Source organism: Calliphora vicina, chromosome 1 (assembly GCF_958450345.1).
Source record: "Calliphora vicina chromosome 1, idCalVici1.1, whole genome shotgun sequence".
In the NCBI taxonomy this organism is placed as follows: Eukaryota; Metazoa; Arthropoda; class Insecta; order Diptera; family Calliphoridae; genus Calliphora; species Calliphora vicina.
The window spans coordinates 172653677-172677324 of record NC_088780.1 but is presented as its reverse complement, the minus strand read 5'-3'; the positions used below and the strand labels follow the sequence as shown (position 1 = coordinate 172677324).

The 23648-nt window shown below is 28.8% G+C and overlaps 1 protein-coding gene across 1 annotated transcript in view; it reads right to left on the bottom strand.

The window, feature by feature from the left end:
- Positions 1–5151, bottom strand: part of LOC135961326 (very long chain fatty acid elongase AAEL008004) — a 32659-nt gene extending 27508 nt beyond the window's left edge. The window contains exons 1-3 of the mRNA XM_065512825.1: positions 4863–5151; positions 4584–4664; positions 4358–4520 (exon numbers count right to left, since the gene is read on the bottom strand). Of these exons, the coding sequence (XP_065368897.1) occupies positions 4358–4520; positions 4584–4664; positions 4863–5132 (514 nt within the window). The 5' untranslated portion in view covers positions 5133–5151. The remainder of the gene's footprint in view (positions 1–4357; positions 4521–4583; positions 4665–4862) is intronic.
- Between the last annotated feature and the right edge of the window lie 18497 nt (positions 5152–23648).

Here is a 23648-nt window from a genome sequence, read left to right as displayed (position 1 = left end):
CAAGCTCTTTGAAATTATATCAAAAGATTTGAGAACGAATAATTTTTTCAAAAGAAGAAACATATAGAATAACCAAACAAATTATATATATACATATGTGTTATCAATTATATTTTTCGCTGCACCAAATTAAAATGTCAATTTTGTTCCTCTGATCGATTCTTTAAATTGAATAATATTAAAAATATGTAAACAAGAAAGTTTAAATATAATATTTAGTTAGCTAGCTTCAACCTTAGCTATTTATTTAGATTTTATTAAAAATACTCTAATAAAAATGACCAATACCATATGTCACAGCCTGCATGCATATATCTTTAAAATGAAAAATGTTCAGCAGCAAGCTATGACCCCTTTCACAATAGCCAATTTAGTTGCGCAAATCTCTTGCCCAACAACAAAATATCATATAAAATGGTCTTCTCCTTAACCAGACATTACCTCAGGCATAAACAAACACACGATGTTCAAGTCAGATATTTCATGAAGTACTTTTTAAAAAAATTAAAAGATTTACATTCAGTAAAAATAATTGTGTAAAATAGAAAAATAAAAAAAATATATTTACTTAAAAATTTTTTCTGAATATTTTGTGATTAAGAACTAATTTTCATAATATAAAAACATGACGTTTCCAATAAATTTTGTTTGGTTACTTTTTTAGCATTTTGCTTATTTTTTTAAACAAACTTGGTTACAAAAATTTTGAGGTTGTGGCAACACTGGTGCCACCTCAAATGTAGAAAATGTTTTCATACAATATACAACAAAATACAGACAAGTGGCACCGCTGTCAGCGCGCTGAACAGCTGACATAGAAAATTAAAAAAAAAACAAGTAAGAGTGCTATATTCGGCCATGCCGAATCTTATATACCCTTCACCTTTGTTGTGGATGCATTATTATTTTTTATAATTAGTATCCTAAATTTATCAAGAACACAAAAAACAACAACAACGCCAAACGAAACAGAACACCAAAAGAAAAAACAAAATACGCAAGGCAATGAAACCAACACACATCCAAACATACGTTTAATTGTATAAAAAACAACAACAACGCCAAAAGAAACAAAACACAAAAGAAAAACAAAATACGCAAAGTATGCACATTCAAACATACGATTTGTTGGTTGTCAAAAAAACCAACACACAACCAAACAAACGTTTAGTTGTATAAAAAACAACAACAACGCCAAAAGAAACAAAACACAAAAAAAAAAAACAAAATACGCAAATCTTGCACATCCAACCATACGTTTTGTTGCTTTTTTGTCAAAGCATGCAATACATTGTGTTTTTTGATGAAATTTTCAGAGGTTGTCTCGGATTTTTGCTCATATCTCCGTTATTTATGGACGGATTTTGCTGATTTTAAATAGCAAAATTCTCGAAAGTATGTCTGACAGAATTGTTGAAGATTTGGATCCCGGAGATATCTGGGGCCTTCAGAAAATTGATTTCAACAGACAGACAGACAGATATATACTTTATAGGGTCGGAAATGAAAAATGTAGAAATTACAAACGGAATGACAAACTTATATATACCCTTCTCACGAAGCTGAAGGGTATAACAACTAAAGAAAAAAAGTAGTTTGTGGTGGAAAAATGGAAAAGATAAGATTAATATCATATTTAGGATATTTTCAATAATTGCAAAATCTCGTTCAATACCTTGTAACTAGAGATGCCAAACGGGGAATCCCGTTCCCGAAAGGCCCGTTATTTAATTTTAAATCCCGGGGTTTTCGGGATTTTCCAAATCCCGTTTTTCATAAATAAATAGGGGAAATTGTGATTTTTGTGATTTTTAAATCCTCTTTAAATGAAACTGATTTTATCTCAGATGAGGAGCTGGAACAAAATGAAAATATTTCGATTGCTAAAAGGCTAAAAGATATTATTAATAAATGTAAAAATCCAAATAACAATAACGAAACCAAATTATAATGTAGATTTGCAAATTGCAAAAGAAATAGATCATTTTATTTCTGAAGGAACAAGAGGAAAATACTTGCAAATTTGTTATAAGTATTTGCAAACGGGTTTGCCAATGTGAAAGATATTTTTCGTCAGCAGCATATGTCGGAAACAAAATTCGTTCCAGAATGGCAGATGAAACCATAGATGCAATAGTATTCTTAAGAAGCTATATAAAAAAACACTATTTTTTTTTTACTAAGGTACTGTTATTTCTTCTTATATAAACTCATGCAAGTATTTTGCTTTTTAGTGTCATAAAAATTAATTGCTAAATAAAAAATTTACTTTCAATTATAAAGACATAATTATGTTCTTTTCTTTCTTATAGTTTTCGGGATTTTAGATTTCCCGAAACCCCGGGTCGGGATTTCGGGATTCTTTGCCAAATCCCGAACTCTGGGATTTTCTAAAATCAGTCCCGATTAGCATCTCTACTTGTAACTTAAACATTTTTTACTTTTTGCCGAAGTTTTTTACTTGGCGAAGAACAGCATCAGCTAGTTTTATCTCTAGAGTCGACTTCAACGTCAGAAGTATACTTTAACTTATCTATGATAGACATAAAGTCCACTCTTAAGTAAAGTCGAGTTTAATTATCTTAAAGTATTATTTATTTATGAATAAGATTATGGTTCCATTGTTGGCTTCTTTTGGAGAAGATGCTATCTGGAACTTTCTGTACTTTATAGGACTTCATCCCAGCATTAGCTTTGGCTCTGTGAACAAAATAATCAGAGCCTTTAACTTTATGAGCTGATTTTCTGATAGAAGTGTTCGATGCTCTTCGAAATAGTTGTACAACTTATTTTGCCTTACCAATATCTTTTTGACCTATTTTTCTTCCTGATCCAGGTTTCCTTTCAATGTTCAAGTCTTCCTTATACTGTTTGGAAACAGTGTGACGATGAACCTTCAGATCTTTTGCTATTTTTTTGAAAATCCATATTGGATTTTATTGAAAAGTTTTAAATATTTTTTCATGTACTTTTTTTGGTGACAATTTTGGCCGAAATAACAGTTGCAAATTAATGATTTAGAAAATATAATATCTGATATATTTTTAAAAGCTAACGTGATCAAAAAAAATAATAATTTGTTGGATCAAGTACAATTTTGAATGAAAGGTAAAATTTTATATTGGTATCAGTAGTTAATATTGTTTCGCATAAAAAAGTATTATTAATGTGATGCACAAAAATTACTCTTTCTAAAAATTCAATCACGATACGGAGACAGTAAAACTTAAAACAATGCAATACAATTTTAGATACATATTAGTAACACCATTTAGCACATTTTTATCGCTAAGCCTTTCAAAAATGTTAGAAAACGATTTTTTCATCCACCCTAATGTACATTAGGTCAGCATAACCTCATTACATTTTTATTTTGATTAAAATTTATATTTTTCTTTAAAATAAATATAAAAACCACTATTAAGCTATTATTTGTCCTTAAATCAATAATTAATCAACGACATTTCTAAAAAACAAATTAAACTTTGTAAAAAATTGGAAATTTTATGTTTCACGCGAAAAAGCTTAAATCTTTTTTGTAAAGTTGGCTACCGATTCGAAAATTTTAAAATGTAACGATAACGCTAGTTTTACTTATATCGATAATGTTTTTTTTAATGATAATAGTAATTTCAAACTGACATTTTAATATAGATATTGTAATTATTAATAAAGTTCTCCACATTTCTATAAAATCAATAATGCAAAACAAAATTTTAAATTATATATACTTATTTTTTTGGACTTAACGGTATTTTTGATTATTCGGTAACGGTTTCATTTTGAAATATGCATGTACATACATTAGACTTACATAAAATAAAATAATTTAAAAATAAATTTGCTTATGAAGGTTCTTTAGTCGGTAACATTTTTTAAGAAATCAAAAAAAAAAAAAATGCGATTGTTTACACAATTTCACAACATTAAATCGATTTCCGGCACGGGTTATCGTTATACTCGCACGATGGTTTTTCAACATTCCATCAGTTCATTATAGAGACTAAAGCCTAGTTCATATTTGCGAAAAATCATGGTTTTTTCATGCGAAAAATTTTATATGCAGTTTGACAGCTCGCTGTTGCTTTTAATTTCGTGCGAAAGAAGTGCTGCGTATGTTATTTCGTGTTTCACATGTTTTCCACAATAAAAACAGAGTACAACTTTTGCGAAATTATTTCGCATATATTTCATTCCAAATATTTTATATGTAGTTTGACAGCATTTCGCACGAAATTTTGAACTGAGTTCCTAGCTTAAGAAACAAAATACTACCCATTAAGGGGAGGTATAATGCAGATTCATACATACATACATACATAGATTAATTAGAAAATAGTTTTCACGTTTATCTTACCAGCAAAATATTTAACTCCGATAAAAGCACAAACTGGCATCAATGTATGGTGATATAAATGCAAAAATGAAATTTGACGATCTTTTTTACGTAAAACAAAAAACACAGTATCCAAGAGTTCAGTAATCTTTGCAATATAATAAAGCCAAACTGCACCAGCCATCTATATCGAATAACACACATAAGAAATTGTAATGTATTACATGTTAATTAAAGAATAACTTACTCTCATAGAAATGGTATCTGTGGCATAGGTAACTGGTTGACATCTAAAGTTATAGTGACCACCCCATCCGCCTTTATATCCCTATAATAACAAACATATATTAAACTAAATATTCTTACCCCCGTTATCACAATGTATAGTTATTTACGTTTTAATCTAATGTTGTACTGACAATTTTCATACAAAAATTATTTTAACAAGGCAGTAACAATAACTTAACATATAACTAGACATCGTGATAATAGAGGTTAGGCACATTCTAACATATTTATACTTTACCTCATAAAATAGTACCCAACTTAAAACCACTTGTACTGCATTGTAAACCAACAACGTATTTTTTAGTTCGAAAGGTTTGCGATCGCGCATATATCTGGGGCCAGCATATAAGCAAAAGTATAAATATGCTCCCAAAATCATAAAAAGCGGGCCTGGAGCGTTAGATAAGAACCAACTTTTTGTTCGCAAGTCTTCGTGTTCCACAAAAAAATTAACCAAACGGTCAACAACAGTCGTCGATTCATTCAATCTGAGTGTTGGTGATGACATGTTGATTTAATATAATAATCTATAACGAATAAAAATTTTTATTATTTCCATTATACACAGAAACATTTTTTCAATTAAACGATTTATCAATAATTCGTCACCTAAAATGCAAAACAACATCACTTTTCATAAGTTTATAGGAGATGCAAAAAACCACATAAAATGAAAATTACTTGAGCTATTTAAACAAAATTTTAAAATCTGAATTACAATGACACTATGGCCCATAACACTATGCAACAAATGAAGACTTTTGGAAAAACACAAGATCATGTCAGTATAGGTTCGACTCTACTACCAAATGGTAGTAAAACCCTATACTCAGTTTGTCCATTTTGGTGACGGATTTTTTTTTTATGGGCCCCAAAGTTTCTGAAAATCAGTGGGGCCTCTAAAAAAGGTGTCATCAGTTTTTGGTTAATAGCTAATTCAGACTTTGTGATATGGCTTAACTTTATATGGCAATAATATAGCTAAGAGTCCGCCAAATTAATTTTGTTAAAATTTGTTTCCAAAAAATAGCTTTTTCGTGTACTTTTGTTGAAAAAATATAGGAAGAAAAATTTTTTTTTTACTTTTTTTAGAATAACTTCCAGGGACTCCTAATTTTTCAATAACAATATTTTGCAAAGTTGTAGCTACGGTAAATCTGAATAACTCTTGTGAACATATCAATGCAATCCGAAAATATCTAGGCATTCTAAATAGCTGTCAAAAATCACTTTGTAGCTTAAGTTTTTAGTTTTTTACTATTTTTTGACTCTAAAAAAAAATTTTTTTGTTAAAAATGTATTTTCGAGTGTATACTTCTCTATTGTGCTGGAATAACGAAGAATGGGCAAATCATTATCGGTATGATCTGGGGGCATCACTTTATCCAATCTTGATCACGCAAGACCGGCTTGATGCAAGATATGAAAAAACATCAAAATTTTTGAAAGTGGGCAAGGTTTGTGGAGCTTCTGAAGAATAAATATAAGCTTTTTATATAAGTTTTTGATATCGGTGGAAACCTTATGATTGGAGATTGACATTTTAGTGAAATGCATAAATTTTGTGTTTTTTCGGACGTATTTTACCTTAAAAACTAACTATATTATAAAATGGTGATTTTCCATCAAGAAAAATAAAAACTTTGAATTAATGTAAAATTTGAACAGTTACAGACATCACAACAAACTTTGCAAGTAATATAGATCTAAATGTTCTTAAGTCAATGTCATCACTAATGTTGCCATTCTTTGTTTTCAAACATCGAAATTCCTAAAATGGGGAAAATGTGTTCCAAAAACTGAGTTTTTTTAGAAAATAGTCCACTTTGACGTTATTTACAGTATGATAGTAAAAAGGCTTTGTATGTATATAAACAATATATAGGGCTATACAAATATGACGAGCTTTTGAGGATCGGTGCTTTGCGTTTTTAGAATTTTTTACTCAAACCTAAAATTTTGTTTCAAAATTGGCCAAGTTTGGATAGGGCTGGGGGGTACAATGTCCGCTTAAGTTAGTCAAATTTTACTTTATATGTTTTTGCATTAAGTTCTCTTTCCAGATCATAAGAAAATGTATATAGCCACGAAGAAAATTTGTTTTTTATAAAAGAAAAAATATGGGGACTTTTTTGGGAAAAAACTTAAAAAACACACGCATACAAAGTTGAAATATATAAAAAAATGCTTAAACTTTGGATGCGTGTAACTTTTTATAGAGACGAAATAATTTTTATCAGGTTTATTTTATTTTCTTTAGAATTTTATCGCAAATATACGTCGTATATAAAAAACAAATTTCGACCTTTCGTAGGCCCATCATATATAAAATACAAAAAAAAGATCGACCAAAATTTAAAAAAAAATTAAACATAAATATCTCTTGAACTAAAAGAGACACCTGCAGATAAAAGCATATTTTTGTAGACCTTCTCAAGGACTATCTACATTTTAAATTTCAGCTGATTCGGATCATAAATGGCTTTTTGGCGATTTTTTTTTAAATGTGTGACATTGAGGGTCAACTCACTGATCCCCATTCCGAACACCTCAGCCGAGTAAATAATACAACACAACATAGAAGTGTGGACTTGATCATACTATTTTAACAAACAAATCTTTGTTTTATTGTCAAAAAAATAGTAAAAACGAAAATTGTTAAGGTACAAAGTGATCTTTATGTGCTATTTAGAGTGACTAGATACGTTCAGAATGCATTAATATGTTCTCAAGAGTTGTTCAACTTTACCGTAGCTACAACTTTGCTAAATATTGTTAGTGAAAAATTAGGAGACCCTGGAAGTTATTCTAAAAAAAAGGGGAAAAAAAAATTTTTTCTTCCTATATTTTTCCAACAAAAATGCACGAAAAAGCTATTTTTTGAAAATAATTGTAACAAAATTTATTTGGCGGAATCTTAGCTATATTATTGCCATATAAAGTTAAGCCGTATCACAAAGTCTGAATTAGCTGTTAACCAAAAACTGATGACACCTTTTTTATAGGCAGAACTGATTTTCAGAAACTTTGGGGCCCCACAAAAAAAAATCGGTCACCAAAATGGGCAAACTGAGTATAGGGTTTTACTACCCTTTGGTAGTAGAGTCGAACCTATATAGTCATAATCGTGTGTTTTTTTCACTGTTGCACTGTGTAATCATAGACAAAAATAATGTATACTTTAAGAGAATTGAACTCGACTTTACTTAAGAGTGGACTTTATGTACTTCTGACGTAGAAGTCGACTCTAAATATAAAACTGATTCTATATGTGGTCAAAATTTGTTGAAATTCTACTATTGAAATATTACTTTTGTTCCAGATGTCTACTAACACAAACATTTTAAAGTCAATTATTTCGAAATGGCAAACAAAATTATACACTATTGTTTTATTAAGGGTTTTAATTTATTTCATGTTTTTATGTTCATTGGTGAAGAGAATATAAAAAGTACCATTCGAATAAAGAAAATGTAGCAAAATTCTCTCCCTTTAATTCTCACTCATCATCATATTTCATGTTTCTAGGTCAACTGCTATAGACAATAAAGACCTGCAAAATAGGTTGGAGCGATTTTGATTTTTTTTCGTAATCGCTTAGGAATACCTGTTAAAAGTTGCCTTTGTAACTCCTAAATATATACAAAAAATTTCATTTGGTGGATCGTATACAGTGGTGGCCAGGAATTTAAGACAAAAATTGTTTGTTAAATTCCACGTGATTGTCAATTATTTTTTCAAATATTTCCACAAATATGTATGCATGAGGACTGTTTTAACACACAAGTGTGTTTTATTCGACTGTGTCAATTCATACATATTCACCACGAACACATAAAATTTTTCTACAACTTGACCAAAAAAATTTTTTAAATAAACATATTTTCTCACATTTATATCATTATATTTTTATTATTATAAAATATTCGGACCAAATTTCCTATTTTTAGTTCCATTAGTTTCGGTCATATCATGTTATTAACAGCGGATGTTCGCTGAGGTTTTTCAAAAACTACAAACATTAATAATAAATTTCATACCCTTAGAGGTCCTTTTATTTTGGCTCTATCGCACTTAAAATTCAGTTGATGAAAAAAATTCAAGTATTTGTCTTAAATTGGTGGCCACCACTGTATATAGAGGTGCCCCCACATCATTATAATAATACAGAAATAAATGTCTCTAGAAAGCGGGGGGAGTGGAAGTCCCCAATGCCCTCCTTATGTCTAGTAGCCTGGATGTCCTCTATCAGTAAAACAAATAACCAAGTGATTAGGCCCACTTTCCTAAGCTACAAGTACGATTTTGTGGATTGGGTATAAAAATACCCACTTCGGCATATGTGGGCTGTAAAACGTATGAAATGTGAATTTAGTTTTTCAAGTGAATTTAGTTTTTCAAAAAAAATGAAGACTTTTGGAAAACCAAAACATGACAGTATAGGTTCGACTCTACTACCAAAGGGTAGTAAAACCCTATACTCAGTTTTTCCATTTTGGTGACCGATTTTTTTTTATGGCCCCCCAAAGTTTCTGAAAATCAGTTGGGCCTCTAAAAAAGGTGTCATCAGTTTTTGGTTAACAGTTAATTCAGACTTTGCGATACGGCTTAACTTTATATGGCAATAATATAGCTAAGAGCCCGCCAAATAAATTTTGTTAAATTTTTTTTCCAAAAAATAGCTTTTTCGTGCACTTTTAATGAAAAAATAAAGGAAGAAAAATTTTTTTTTACTTTTTTTATAATAACTTCCAGGGACTCCTAATTTTTCAATTGTAGCTACGGTAAATCTGAATAACTCTTGTGAACATATCAATGCAATCCGAACATATCTAGGCATTCTAAATAGCTGTCAAAAACCATTTTGTAGCTTAAAAATTTTAGTTTTTTACTATTTTTTGACTATAAAACAAAAATTTTTTGTTAAAAATGTATGTTCGAGTGTATACTTGTGCTGGAATAACGAAGAATGGGCAAATCATTATCGGTATGATCCGGGCGCATCACTTTATCCAATCTTGATCACGCAAGACCGGCTTGATGCAAGATATGAAAACACATCAAAATTTTTGAAACTGGGCAAGGTTTGTGGAGCTTCTGAAGAGTAAATATAAGCTTTTTATATAAGTTTTTGATATCGGTGGAAACCTTATGACTTGAAGATTGACATTTTAGTGAAATGAATTAATTTTGTGATTTTTCGGACGTCATTTACCTTAAACACTAACAATATTATAAAATGGTGATTTTCCATCAAGAAAAATAAAAACTGAATCAATGTAAAATTTGAACAGTTACAGACATCACAATAAAATTTGGAAATGTTCTAAATGTTCTTAAGTCAATGGCATCACTAATGTTGCCATTCTTTGTTTTCAAACATCGAAATTCCTAAAGCGGGGAAAATGTGTTCGAAAAACTGAGTTTTTTTTTAAAAATAGCCCACTTTGACGTTATTTACAGTATGATAGTAAAAACGTTTTGTATGTATATAAACAATATATAGGGGTATACAAATATGACGAGCTTTTGAGGATCGGTACTTTGCGTTTTTAGAATTTTTTACTCAAACCTAAAATTTTGTTTCAAAATTGGCCAAGTTTGGATAGGGCTGGGGGGTACAATGTCCGCTTAAGTTAGTCAAATTTTACTTTATACGTCTTTGCATTAAGTTATTTTTCCAGGTCATAAAAAAATGTGTATAGTCCCGAAGAAAATTAGTTTTTTATAAAAGAGAAAATATGGGGACTTTTTTGGGAAAAAACTTAAAAAACACACGCATACAAAATTGAAATATATAAAAAGATGCTTCAAGTTTGTATGCGTGTAACTTTTTATAAGGACGAAATAATTGTTATCAGAATGGTTTTATTTTCTTTAGAATTTTATCGCAAATATACGTCATATATAGAAAACAAATTTCGACCTTTCGTAGTCCCATCATATATAAAATACAAAAAAAAGATCGAGCAAAATTTAAAAAAAAATTAAACCCAAATATCTCTTGAACTAAAAGAGATACCTACAGTTAAAATCATATTTTTGTAGACCTTCTCAAGGACTATCTACATTTTAAATTTCAGCTCATTCGGATCATAAATGGCTTTTTGGCGATTTTTTTTTAAATGTGTGACATTGAGTGTCCACTCACTGATCCCCATTCCGTGATCTTTATGTGCTATTTAGAGTGACTAGACACGTTCAGAATGGATTGATATGTTCTCAAGAGTTTTTAAACTTTACCGTAGCTACAACTTTGCTAAATATTGTTAGTGAAAAATTAGGAGACCCTGGAAGTTATTCTAAAAAAAGTAAAAAAAAAATTTCTTCCTACATTTTTTAAAAAAAGTGCACGAAAAAGCTATTTTTTGGAAAAAAATTGTAACAAAATTTATTTGGCAGAATCTCACCTATATTATTGCCATATAAAGTTAAGCCGTATCACAAAGTCTGAATTAGCTGTTAACCAAAAACTGATGACACCTTTTTTAGAGGCCCAACTGATTTTCAGAAACTTTGGGGGCCCATAAAAAAAAAATCGGTCACCAAAATGGACAAACTGAGTATAGGATTTTACTACCCTTTGGTAGTAGAGTCGAACCTATATAGTCATGATCGTGTGTTTTATTAATTTTATTAATTTATCCACAAAATTTCCACCTGTATTTTGAATGCATACAAAACAGTTAAGAAAAATGTACAGACCAGGGATGGTAAATGATTTTTTCTTTCGGTATCAAAATATTTTACTGATAGTACTTTTTTGAACCCCAGGGTACTAAAACCATTTCTTTTTTTAATATTTATTAACAACAAAACAACAAGAAAAACGTATAACAATTCATTTAAAGCATAGAAATAATAATAACTTAAAATTGAATTCATTTCTGTTTAATTATAATTATATGAAATATTCTTTTATAATTCATATAGACATATTTTATAAAAACAAAAATTATATAAATAACATAAAACAAATTGAGATCATAAGTAGTTGTAAATGTAAATACAAATATACAATTTTTATATATTTTTGGATAATAATTTGTTGCAAACATATAAATTGAAACAGCAAGTATTTGAAGATTTAAGTAAATCTTTTGTTTGAATAAGATTAGACAATGTTTTGCAATGAAGTTTGTTCCTTTCTTTTTTTTATAATGTTTTGAATTGAAAATACTCTTTCGACCTTATCCGATGAATGAGGTATAGACAAAATTCCAGTCATAATTCTAGAAATGTCAGAAAACACATTTCACATTTCACACATGTCACATTTTAACGATAAATTTATTAAATTTATTTTGATTTTCTTGCGAAAACAATAAAGCAAGTTGTTTTATTTTAGTTTTTTCTTTACTCACTTACACACTACAGTTTGTGTCGGCAAGAAACCACCAATTGTAGTAAGGAAATGTAAGAAAAGATAAAATCACTGTTTATTGTTGGTGTTTTGTTTAAGCTTTGATATTTTTACAAATAAAGCTTGAGTGTCTGTAATTCTCAATCACTCTATGGTTTTATTTGTATAATATCTTTAGTTTTTCTAAAGCTTTTTAGGAAAAGGTTTCCTGATGATCTGGCCTAAGCAACCAGTGAAATGCGAATAGGAACTAGCTTATCCCCCAACAATAAATTTCAGTGAATTTATCAATAAAATTGGGAATTTAGCATAAAAACAATTTTACTAAAATACTAATTCATTTAATTCGTTTTTTAGTCGCGATACCTTTACCAAAAATTACATACATATATTTTCATTAGCTAAATGTTTAATTTCAATTATATCAGCCAATGCTATATGTAGAGTGTTAATTGACTCAAATGAGTTTTTTTCGTTTGGAAACATTTTCATTAAAAACGGAATAATACTATTAGTTTTTCCACTCAAAACATTTTCTGGAGAAAATTTGTTAAACTAGACCAAAATATCGTCATCGAAATCCAAACGTTCTCTTAAATTTTGACAAAACTTTTTATAAAATTTTTTGCAGTTTTCACTGAAATTATTTACAATGTCGGTATCAATAGGTGTGTTCGCGTACTTTCCAGTTAAAAATATCCAGTAACTTTATTTTAGAGAGTAAAAATAAATCACTTTCAGTCTGAAAAATAATCAAAAAAAAGTACGCGAACAACAATTTGTAAAAATAAGTTGTAATTCACTATAAATCAATTTAAAACTTTTTTTTGTGTTATTTTACTTCTTTTCTTTACAAAACTTGTAAATTCAACTTTTTATTTTTGTTTACATTTGCAACCATAAGTTTTAAACATATTTTTATGTTGATATTTTTTACTGGACATTTTTTGTCCATCATGTTCTCTATCTACGAACTGTCACTTTTAACACTCTCTTGCTCTCTCGTTACAAGTTTCTAAAAGTAAACGAACGGAATCCCGTAACTTCCAGTGATAATTTGTATGAATTATTACAAATTATCAAGTACGCGAACACAACTAATATGATTTATGCGTATCAAATGAGTCTCGGGAGTACCACGGTACTTTTGAATATCAAATACATAGTATCAAAAATCAATTGGTATCAATTTTGCCAACCCTGGTACAGACAGACAGACGGGTGTTAGTGTAGCGTAATAATTTATATAAGAATTTATAATATTATGTACATATGTATGTATAATTAAAAATTTTCTTACTTAATGACTTAGAAAAAAATATAAAAAAATGTTTCATGCTTTAAATATGTATACTGCTAATTTTCGTAATCAAAAATAATTAATTGATCTTATCTATAAAATTAGCTTTTTGGATAATAACTATGTATATATCTATGTGTTTTTGCTCTATGTTCAGTATAGGCTGAATCCTGAACAGAATTTTGTTTATTGTGAAACTATTTGATCACTTATTATTTTCGATTTTATACATCATGCTAATCAAATACATATAATTTGATTAAAGTTGTTCTGTACTGTTAGTATCTGCACTAATGATCTTTCCAACTAAACAATTATACTCGTAGTATTTGTATACTTGTGTATATTACAATTGATTGCTTTAACACTTCGATGGGTTTGTCATAAAGAAATAAGTACGTAAGTATATACACTGAAAAATCGATGTGTAATGTTTTTATTTCAAAATATTATAACGTTTTTCTGCAAATTTTATTTATTTTTTTAATTTTCTTCACATTTATTGTATGCCTTGTTTGCATTTATAAATATATATGTATGTACATACTAGAGATGAGCGATCCCGTGATTTTTGAAGAACGTCGTTCTCGGTGAACGTGATTTATAAATCACTGTTCTTTTAAACAGTGACCGTGATCACGTCTATGTTAAGCAAACAGCAATTATGTTAAGAAGAATACATTTGGTCAAATCACAAGGTCTCTTATCATGTCATATTGTCATAATGTCCTAATATTTCACAATGGTTTTGATTGCATTTCAAGCAAAAAATTTCCTAAAATAATACTACTCTGTATGATATGTTTACTGTGTTATCGTAACCAACTAGCAAAGACCTGTGCCGAATGTCTAAAGGCCTAGTTAGTTTGTACGTTCCGTTCCGAATCAGCTGTTTTGTTTTTAGCATAGGGAAAGTTGTGTATGTCGTTAGTTTTTCTGTAACGTTGCTGTTCTGTTGCGGATAAATCTGTTGAAAACAGAATTTTGTCCGCAACGTTAGGTGACAGCTAAAACAGCTGATATCATATATACCCAAAAATGCCAACAATATGAAAGCAGTGGTGCCAACATTTTTGAAAGGGAAATATTTATTATTAACAAAAGAATAAAAAATATAATATTTTCAAAAAAACATTGAAATTTAATAAAATATAATAAAATTAGTTTAAATTAAATCATTAACAAAAAATATATGTATGTACATATGTATTTATAAAAATGTTCACAATAATATGTTGAAGGTCTAAATACAAAAAACACTAAAAATGGTAACAAAATCACCAAGATGGTTTTTTGGTTATTATTTTAAAAACAGCTGATACGATCTTACGGAAAAACTAACTACAATATAAAAGCATTCAGAACGGCACAGAACAGAAACGTTACAGAACGCAAAGACTAATGGAGCCTTGAGAGTTGTTAAAGAAAACAAAGAAGAAGACTTTGGTAATTTAAAGTCACTTAAAAAAATATATTTTGTTTTTTTTATTTTCTAACTCCCATATGCATATACAATTTTTAAATTTATCAAAGGTTTATAAAACAAAATTTCCTTTCCAAATTGTTTTTATAAACCTTTGACAAATTTAAAAACTGTTTACGCATATGGGGGCAAACTAAGTATACCAAGTCCGACTCTTTGACAGCAGTACCTATCTCTACACATGTGTTAGTAACAAAAATGCACCAGACACACAGAGTTCTATAAAAATGTTTAAATTTCATTTTATTTTCAATGGGGGTGTGTGAAACGGTAGCAAAGTTCTATGGTAAATTACAATTTTCCTATGGTCGAAAAATTTCATAATTTTGCTGTGTCAAAAGAAATATATTTCGACTCCAATAAATTTTGACAATTCTCTAGAAAATCCAAAAATACTTAAGAACAAATTATTTGTTTTTCACTCTTTATTGTTATATTTTTATTTTATTGAAGATTTAAAAATGAAATACAAATTAAATTAGAAATATATATTTTAGTTTTGTATATTTTATTTATTTTATGTTTGTCAAATATTTCGGTTCATTTGTCAAAAATTTGTGTAGCCCTATGAGCTAATGAAATTTTATTCACCTCATATCTATCAAAATTAACTTTCCCTCATACTTTGCTACCGTTTCACACAGACCCAATAACCAAAATTTAAACTCTGTTCTATAAATTAAATTCTACCACAAATAAAATTGTGTGTCAAAAATTAATAAAAAAATATTTTTTTTTCATTTGAGCAAAATTAGTGTGTTTCGGAAATAAAAGTGTACTGCAAATTATTTAAAAAATACGCCAAAAATTGTGTAGAAGTGTAATAAAGTGGTTCGGTATATATTTAGTCGGAAAATCAAAGTTAAAATTTCTAGTATTTTGAAGTGTTTAATTTTCTCACAAGGGTGTTGAATTCACACCGTACCCGTATATCGTCCCCTTAATAAAACAATAGTGTATAAGTTTTTTGCCATTTCGAAATAAATGAGTTTAAAATATTTGTGTTAGTAGACATCTAGAACAAAAGTAATATTTCAATTGAACTTGTGGGTCACTTTGTGGAAGTAGAATGTGCAGAACTATAATTGTGACGGTTTTCAAACTTCATACGAATCAATTTCTTATCACTTCTTATCTTATCGTCGGAACAAATGGTGAGTCACCTCCCATACAAAGTAAATTGTTATTTCTAAATATTCTGTGAACTATAATTGCAAGATTTTCCGGATTGGAATAGTGGGCGTGGCACACCCAAATACAAAGTAAATATTTAATTTCGAATATCTGGATAACTATAATTGTAAAAGTGTTTAAATATTTTTAATTAATTTCTCTCTGTATCAATCAATTTATTACCATTCTACGGAGGTTAGCTAAAACGAAATTATTCCCGATACCTTTTTAAAGTTTAGCTAACCATAATCGGCTTAGTAGGAATGTCCCTCCCTTATAAAGGAAAGTTAAAGTAAAGCTTGATAAAGGGTTTAAAAATGGGTGGGAGCAGTGGAGTGGTATGTCACATACCAAATTAGTTAGTTATTTTCGAATATCAAGTGAATTGTAATTGAGAGATTCTCAATATTTTGTATGTTATTTTATATAAAATATAATGGCCCAATACATAATCTATGTTCTTGTATTGTTGTATCATTGTAAGCCAAATATATTTTTCAAATTATTTTTAAAAATAATATAACAATTCATCTATACAAGACCGGTTGTGAATTGGACAAATGAAATATATAATGCAATTTGATCATTTGCTCTGAAAATTCAGTATGTCCTTCAAAAGTTTCTTAGAATATTTAATTTCTTCAAATTTAAGTAAAGATAAGATTAAAATTTGTGTTTAAAAAAATACAAATTTGTAGAAAGTACAATGTCATCTCAAATCAATTCGACCGTATGATAAATTAGCAATTATAATATTTATTATGTCTGCAAAACAAAAATGATTTCATTTAAAGAAGAAACAAACTTTAAACAATAGGAAATAATCAAATCTCAGCCCGTTTGGTACCATATTATTGTTAATATTTATATTCACCACATGTAGTTGTAGTTACTGTATTAACATTATGCAAATTTGGTTTACTATATTATTTATTAATTTATTTTTTTGTTTATTTACCAGCATTATAGGAATTTTTTTTTTGGTAAAATCTGGTTTTAGTATAATTACCATGAAATGTTTTGGTATATTTGGAAACTTAAGAATGATCTTAACATTTGGTATTTAACTGAATGTTGAATCAGGTAATTTGCCATTCTATTTAAATATACATATGTACATACTTATTTCTATGTGTGTACCAAATATGGATTTATATTGTTTGATTACTCACAAACAATGAAGAGTTCAGTGATTTTAAATTGTACTTTGGAGTGTTATCATGAGCTTTTTAGTATTTTCGTTGTTTCTGGTTCGATATCTTTCTGCATTTCAATAAGAAAATTGTTGGGAATAAAACACAATAACATATATTGGTTCAAAACTTTTACAAAATTTTGTGTTATTTCCGGTGTACTCACATTGTACTCCAATACAATCAATCAGTCGATATTCGAATACTCAACATAGAATTTTGGATTTAGACCCAAATGACTTAAAATACCACCAACAATTTTTACTTAGAATATAAGTAACAAGTAAGAGTGCTATATTCGGCTGTGCCGAATCTTATATACCCTTCACCAAATTATACTTCAAAATTTTAAATATTTTTAGGTAAACAAAATTTAATTTGTTTTCCAGTTTTTTTTTTAATTTTTTGAAAAAAAAATTTTTCGATTGTTATTTTAATTTTTTTTTTTTAAATTTAAATTTTTTTTTTTTTAAATTTAAAATTTTTTTTTTTTAAATTTAAAATTTTTTTTTTTTTAAATTTTAAAAAAAAAATTTTTTTTTAAATTTTAAAAATTTTTGTTTTGTTTTTTAATTTTTTTTTTTGGAAAAAAAAATTCGGGTTAAAATTTTTTTTCCCGATTTTGACCCGTTGTAGGTCCAACTTACTATGGTCTTATATACGTCGTTGCAAATGTCTTTAAAATATCTATCATTAGATATCCATATTGTCTATATTAATGTCTTACTAATCCAGATATAGGTAAAAAATAGGTCAAAAATCGAGGTTATCTTGGTTTTTTCCTCATATCTCAGCCATTTGTGGACCGATTTTGCTGATTTTAAATAGCAAAATTCTCGAAAGCATGTCTGACAGAATTATTGAAGATTTGGATCCCGAAGATATCTGGGGTCTTCAGAAAACTGATTTCAACAGACAGACAGACAGACAGACAGACGGACAGACAGACAGACAGACAGACAGACGGACATGGCTTAATCGACTCCGCTATCTATAAGGATCCAGAATATATATACTTTATAGGGTCGGAAATGAAAAATGTAGAAATTACAAACGGAATGACAAACTTATATATACCCTTCTCACGAAGGTGAAGGGTATAAAAATAGAATATATCCATATTTACTTGTATATGCGTTTTTGTCTTCGTAGGATACCGTTAACCTATTCGCAGGTATAACCAAAAAAAATATTTTGTTTTCATTTCTAATGAAAAGATAGCGAATGTTATATATTTTGGGCCGATTTTAATGAAACTTGAGGAAAATATAACATAAAGTCCAGAATTTAAAATAACATCGCAAAAATGGAAATTAGCCGCACTTGGAGTACAAATGACCCCCAACTTTTAAAATCATAAAAACACAGCCATTTTGATCCCAAGTGCTCTTAAAGGTTAAAATCCATTTTTGCACAGTTGTTGCAAATGCTAGACCCCAATGTATAGTTTCATTAAAATCGGCACAAAATATATAACATTTCGCTATCTTTTCATTAGAAATTCCAAATATTGAAAAATTTGACCTTTGACCTTCACGATTTAAAGGTTAACGTTATCCGATTTTAGTAAAACTTTCAAACTATATTTAAAATTACATGGCCTATAATATTATGAATAGATTTTACTTAAAATTTATAACAGTAAGGAATTTGGGCTCATTCGCCAATTGTTTTTCTTGAAAATCGCAAAATTTAAAGGTACGGAAAAACTGTAAGAGGTACTGACATAATTTTTTCATATTTTTATTCCTTATTATGATCTCAATAAATCCCAATGTGATGATCAAAAAATTTGAAATTTGTTTACAAAATTTTTAAAAATTTAAAAATGGAGATTCGAAACAGCCGTTAAAAAAAATATTTTTTTTGGTCATACCTTTGAATAGGTTAACGGTATCCGACGAAGACAAAAACTCATACACAAGTGAATACGGATATATTTTAAATAAAAATTAGCCTTTATTTTAATTTTTCTTGAAATATGTTAATTTTTTTCTAAATTTCTTGTTCAAGTGGCCTGTGACACGTTAATGGTCTGGCGAATTTGTAATAACCAGGGAAACCAAAATGTACAAATGCATGTTTTTTCTGGTGAGTCTAATGATCACATGGATAAGATATTTACACGTTTCAGAACTATTTAAGAATTTTGGCATCGATTTGTTAGTGCATATTTTTATATTTTACCCTTAAATACATATTTTTGCATATATTTGTTTTAAGAACATATTTATGTCATATTTTGCGTTTTTAGAGCATATTTTACTGTTTAATAGCATATTTTGAGTTTATCAAAAACAAATTTTGTCTTACTTATTTTTCGCTGTTGTGTTACAGGTTTTTACTTCCTTTGTTTAAAATTCAAAATTTAAAAAAAGATGGCTTTTCACCAAAAAAAAAATTTAAAAAACAGAAATTTTTTTTTTAAAATTTAAAATAACAATTCGAAAATTTTTTTTATCCAAAAAATTAAAAAACTAAAAAAAAAATTGTTGTTCACCTAAAAATATTTAAATTTTTTATTTTGAAGTATAATTAGGTGAAGGGTATATAAGATTCGGCACAGACGAATATAGCTCTCTTACTTGTTTTAATATAAAATAAGCACTATTTTAATAATAGCTCCATCTAAATATCAAATTTTAGTTCTAACTCAAACTTAACAGTTCTAAGTGTTAAAGAAATATTGTCTTTTAAATTTACTCCTGTAACATCAGTTGATGTCGAAAGAACATTTTCTATGTTTAAAAATGTTTCCCTGGTAATAATTTTACCATTTTTAACCAAATTTTGTCATTTATATCTCATTACAACGATAATTACGTTCGCATTTCAATTCTTTTGCATTCAATTGCAAAAGTATTTATTTAGTAGCAAAATTTTTACAAAAACAGAAAAATTTCCATGTTTCCCGAATTTTGGCGATAATACAGTTTTTGGGTCATTTTGACCCAAAGGAAATACAGGGTCAATTTCCAAACATTTTTTTAATGTAATATTTATTAATATAAATAAATCTACATATTTCTAGAAAACAATGCAGAAAGTTAACGAGTTTCACCTATTTATTCCATATAAATAGTAAAATTTAGCATATATCTGAACTTTGACCTCGATTCGCGTCCAGAAATCGTTGTCCGATTTGGCCCAAATTTTCAGCACTTAACTTTTAGGCCTAGTGTCACAATATTCCACCCGGCACTCTTTGAAATCTAAAAAAAAAAAAAATTGGCTGTCACTCTAGTATACATATGTATATGATTTATACCAAACCGCACCATTTATATTATTGGTACGTATAATAATTTTTGACTATTTCCGCGTTTAATATTCAATTTAAATTCTATAAGCAACCTTATAAATTGCGATGGTATACAATTAATGAATTAATTAATTATGCAAATCTCATACTTTTGGGAAGAAAATTTGTTATTAACATATTTAAATATGTACAGTGGGGAGCTCAAATGAGTACATGTTTCTATTTTGTGCACTTCTTATGGAATAAAAATAAAACTAATAAAGCAAGTCCAAACATTTTTTCTGTCATTTATTTTATGTCTAATATGTAACAAAAACAAAAAACATCCAGTTCTAAATAAAAAAACATATATTTAAAATTTGCGGTATTGGGAAAAAATCCACTTTTTTACTATAAGAAAATAAAAAAAGTAAATCAAATTTGAGAAAATTATGACTTTAAAAAATCGATTTTGTGGGTAAGGTTTTTATTCCAAAATGACCCGAATAACACAACATTTGCCATTGGCTGGTGCTAGGGCCAAAATTTGGTTATACTCCTAACTTACATATTTATGTATGTATATTAGGGTGGGTAGATTTTTTCACGAAAATTCGTATAGTAAGAAAAATCAAATCCTATTTTGCGATTTTCAAGAAAAACAAATTTTTTGTCAATATTTTGGCGAATGATCCCAATTTTCTTACTGTTATTAATTTTAAGTAAAATCTGTTCAGAATATAATAGTCCGATTTTGATGAAACTTGAGGAATTTATAATAACTTTAACATTTTTTAACATTTAACATTTTTTAAATTTTGTCATTTATATCTCATTACAACGATAATTACGTACACATTTCGATTATTTTGCATTCAATTGCAAAAGTATTTATTTAGTAGCATTTTGACCCAAAGGAGATACAGGGTTAATTTCCAAAATTTTTTTTTTAATGTAATATTCATTAATATAAATAAATCTACATATTTCTGGATGGTCTGGTCTGGTCTGGATGGGTCTAATTTTGTTATTTAGAAGCTAAATTTAAGTGCTATCGTATAAATAGGAACTCTCGGCTGAGAGTTGTGTAACGTTTATTTCTTTTTTTGATTTCTTCAAAAATTTTGCTATTATAATAGTATTTTTATACCCTCCACCAACACAAGTGGTGAATGAAGGTATATATAAGTTTGTCATTCCGTGTGTAACATTGAGAAATGTTCATCTGAGACCCAACAAAGTATATCTTTTCTTGATCCTTATGAAATTCTAAGTCGATTGAGCCATGTCCGTCTGTGTGTCTGTGTAAAACACGCTCACGACCAAAACACACAAACAAAATTGGCAGACTTGCAAAAAATATGTTTACTGTTGTCCTAAGCTGTTTGGTATTGAAAATCAGCAAAATCGGTTCAGTAGAACCAGAGCTATGAACCAAAATGTGAGACAACCTAAAAAAAATTTAAAATTTTCACATATTTTTGTTATTTATGTAAATATATTGCAGATAATACCATAAAACTTTACAGACGTCATTTTTATAATAAAAGGACTAACTCTGGTGAAAATTATAAGAATCGGTTCATGATTTCTTCCATAGCCCCCATATAAAGTTCACTTCCGAAAATCACTTAAATTAGCATAAATATCTTATAAATATCGATATTAAGTTGAAATTCGTCATACATAATCCCCATATATATCAAAATCGCTATACCTAATTCTATGATGATCGGCCTATAATTGTTTATAGCTCCCATATATATTAACCTAAAAACTATATATGCAGGTGGAGGGTATTTAAGATTCGGCAAAGCCGAATATACCGTTCTAACTAGTTTAAATGTGTAAACAAAAAATATTGTCTTCCAGAGAAAATGATCTGCCTAACAAAGTATGTACACACAGTTACTAAAGTATACGTACGATAGACTTTTTGGGCTTTTTTTTTAAAAAAAATCTATATATTTAAAAATACAAGGCCTGACTCATTCATTCATATAAAGAAACGCATATTTTACCGGCATTTCAGTGTAGCAAATAATTGTCAAAATAATGTAAATAATGTGGGAAAATGGTAATAACTTGATTACAATTACAAAACATTGCACTAAATTCTGGCCTCAAAGTTTTAACTTCTAAAGAACAAAATTATATCCATCCAAACCAAATCAATTTATTAAGGTCGTCTCTAATGTATATTAGATACATACATATGTATGTTTGTGTGTATTTTATTTTTATTACAATAATTTTACCTTAAAATAATCGCTTGGGATACAGAAACTGGTAGCAAGGCTTCTGAAGAAATTTATTTTGTTTTGTTTTATGTTTAAATATAACACGTTTTTTGCTTATTTACATGCAGTTGGGTCATTTTCTGCTTTGGGTCACGACATACATATGTATGTACATAAATATCTACATTAGACCTGACCTTAACAAATGAATTTATCTTTGGTATGACCAGTGGTGTTAGGTGTGATGATTTTACGTCATTTTGTCTATATTTTAGAGTAATTTAGTGATTTTTATACCCTACACCACCATAGTGGGGAGGGTATTATGCGTTTGTGCAGATGTTTGTAACGCCCAAAAATATTGGTCTAACACCCACCTTAAAGTATACCGATCGACTTAGAATCACTTTCTGAGTCGATTAAGCGATGTCCGTCCGTCCGTCCGTCCGTCCGTCCGTCTGGTTGGCTGGCTGGCTGGCTGGCTGGCTGGCTGGCTGGCTGGCTGGCTGTCCATGTAAACCTTGTGCGCAGAGTACAGGTCGCAATTTTGAAGATATTTCGATCAAATTTGGTACATATTATTTTTTCGGCCCAAGGAACAAGCCTATTGAAACTGGCTGAAATCGGTCCACTATTTCACCTAGCCCCCATACAAATGTCCTTCCGAAATTGGACTTTATCGGTCATAAATGTTTAATTTATATATGTATCTCCACAAATTCCGCTCCAAATAAGTTTTATATACACAAAATTCATGTCACCAAATTTTGTTACGATCGGTCCATAATTAGTCATAGCTCCCATATAGACCCGCTTCCGAAAATCACTTTAACGTGCATAAATCGCTTAAAAATGTTGGTAAACACACAAAATTCAACATAGTTAACTTTAATATAGACATAAATCACACGACCAAATTTCATGGTGATCGGTCCATAATTGGTCATAGCCCCCATATAACCCCACTTCCGAAAATCACTCAAAAATATAAATTATTGAAATTAATTTTGTTTATTTTTATTTAAGCTTGA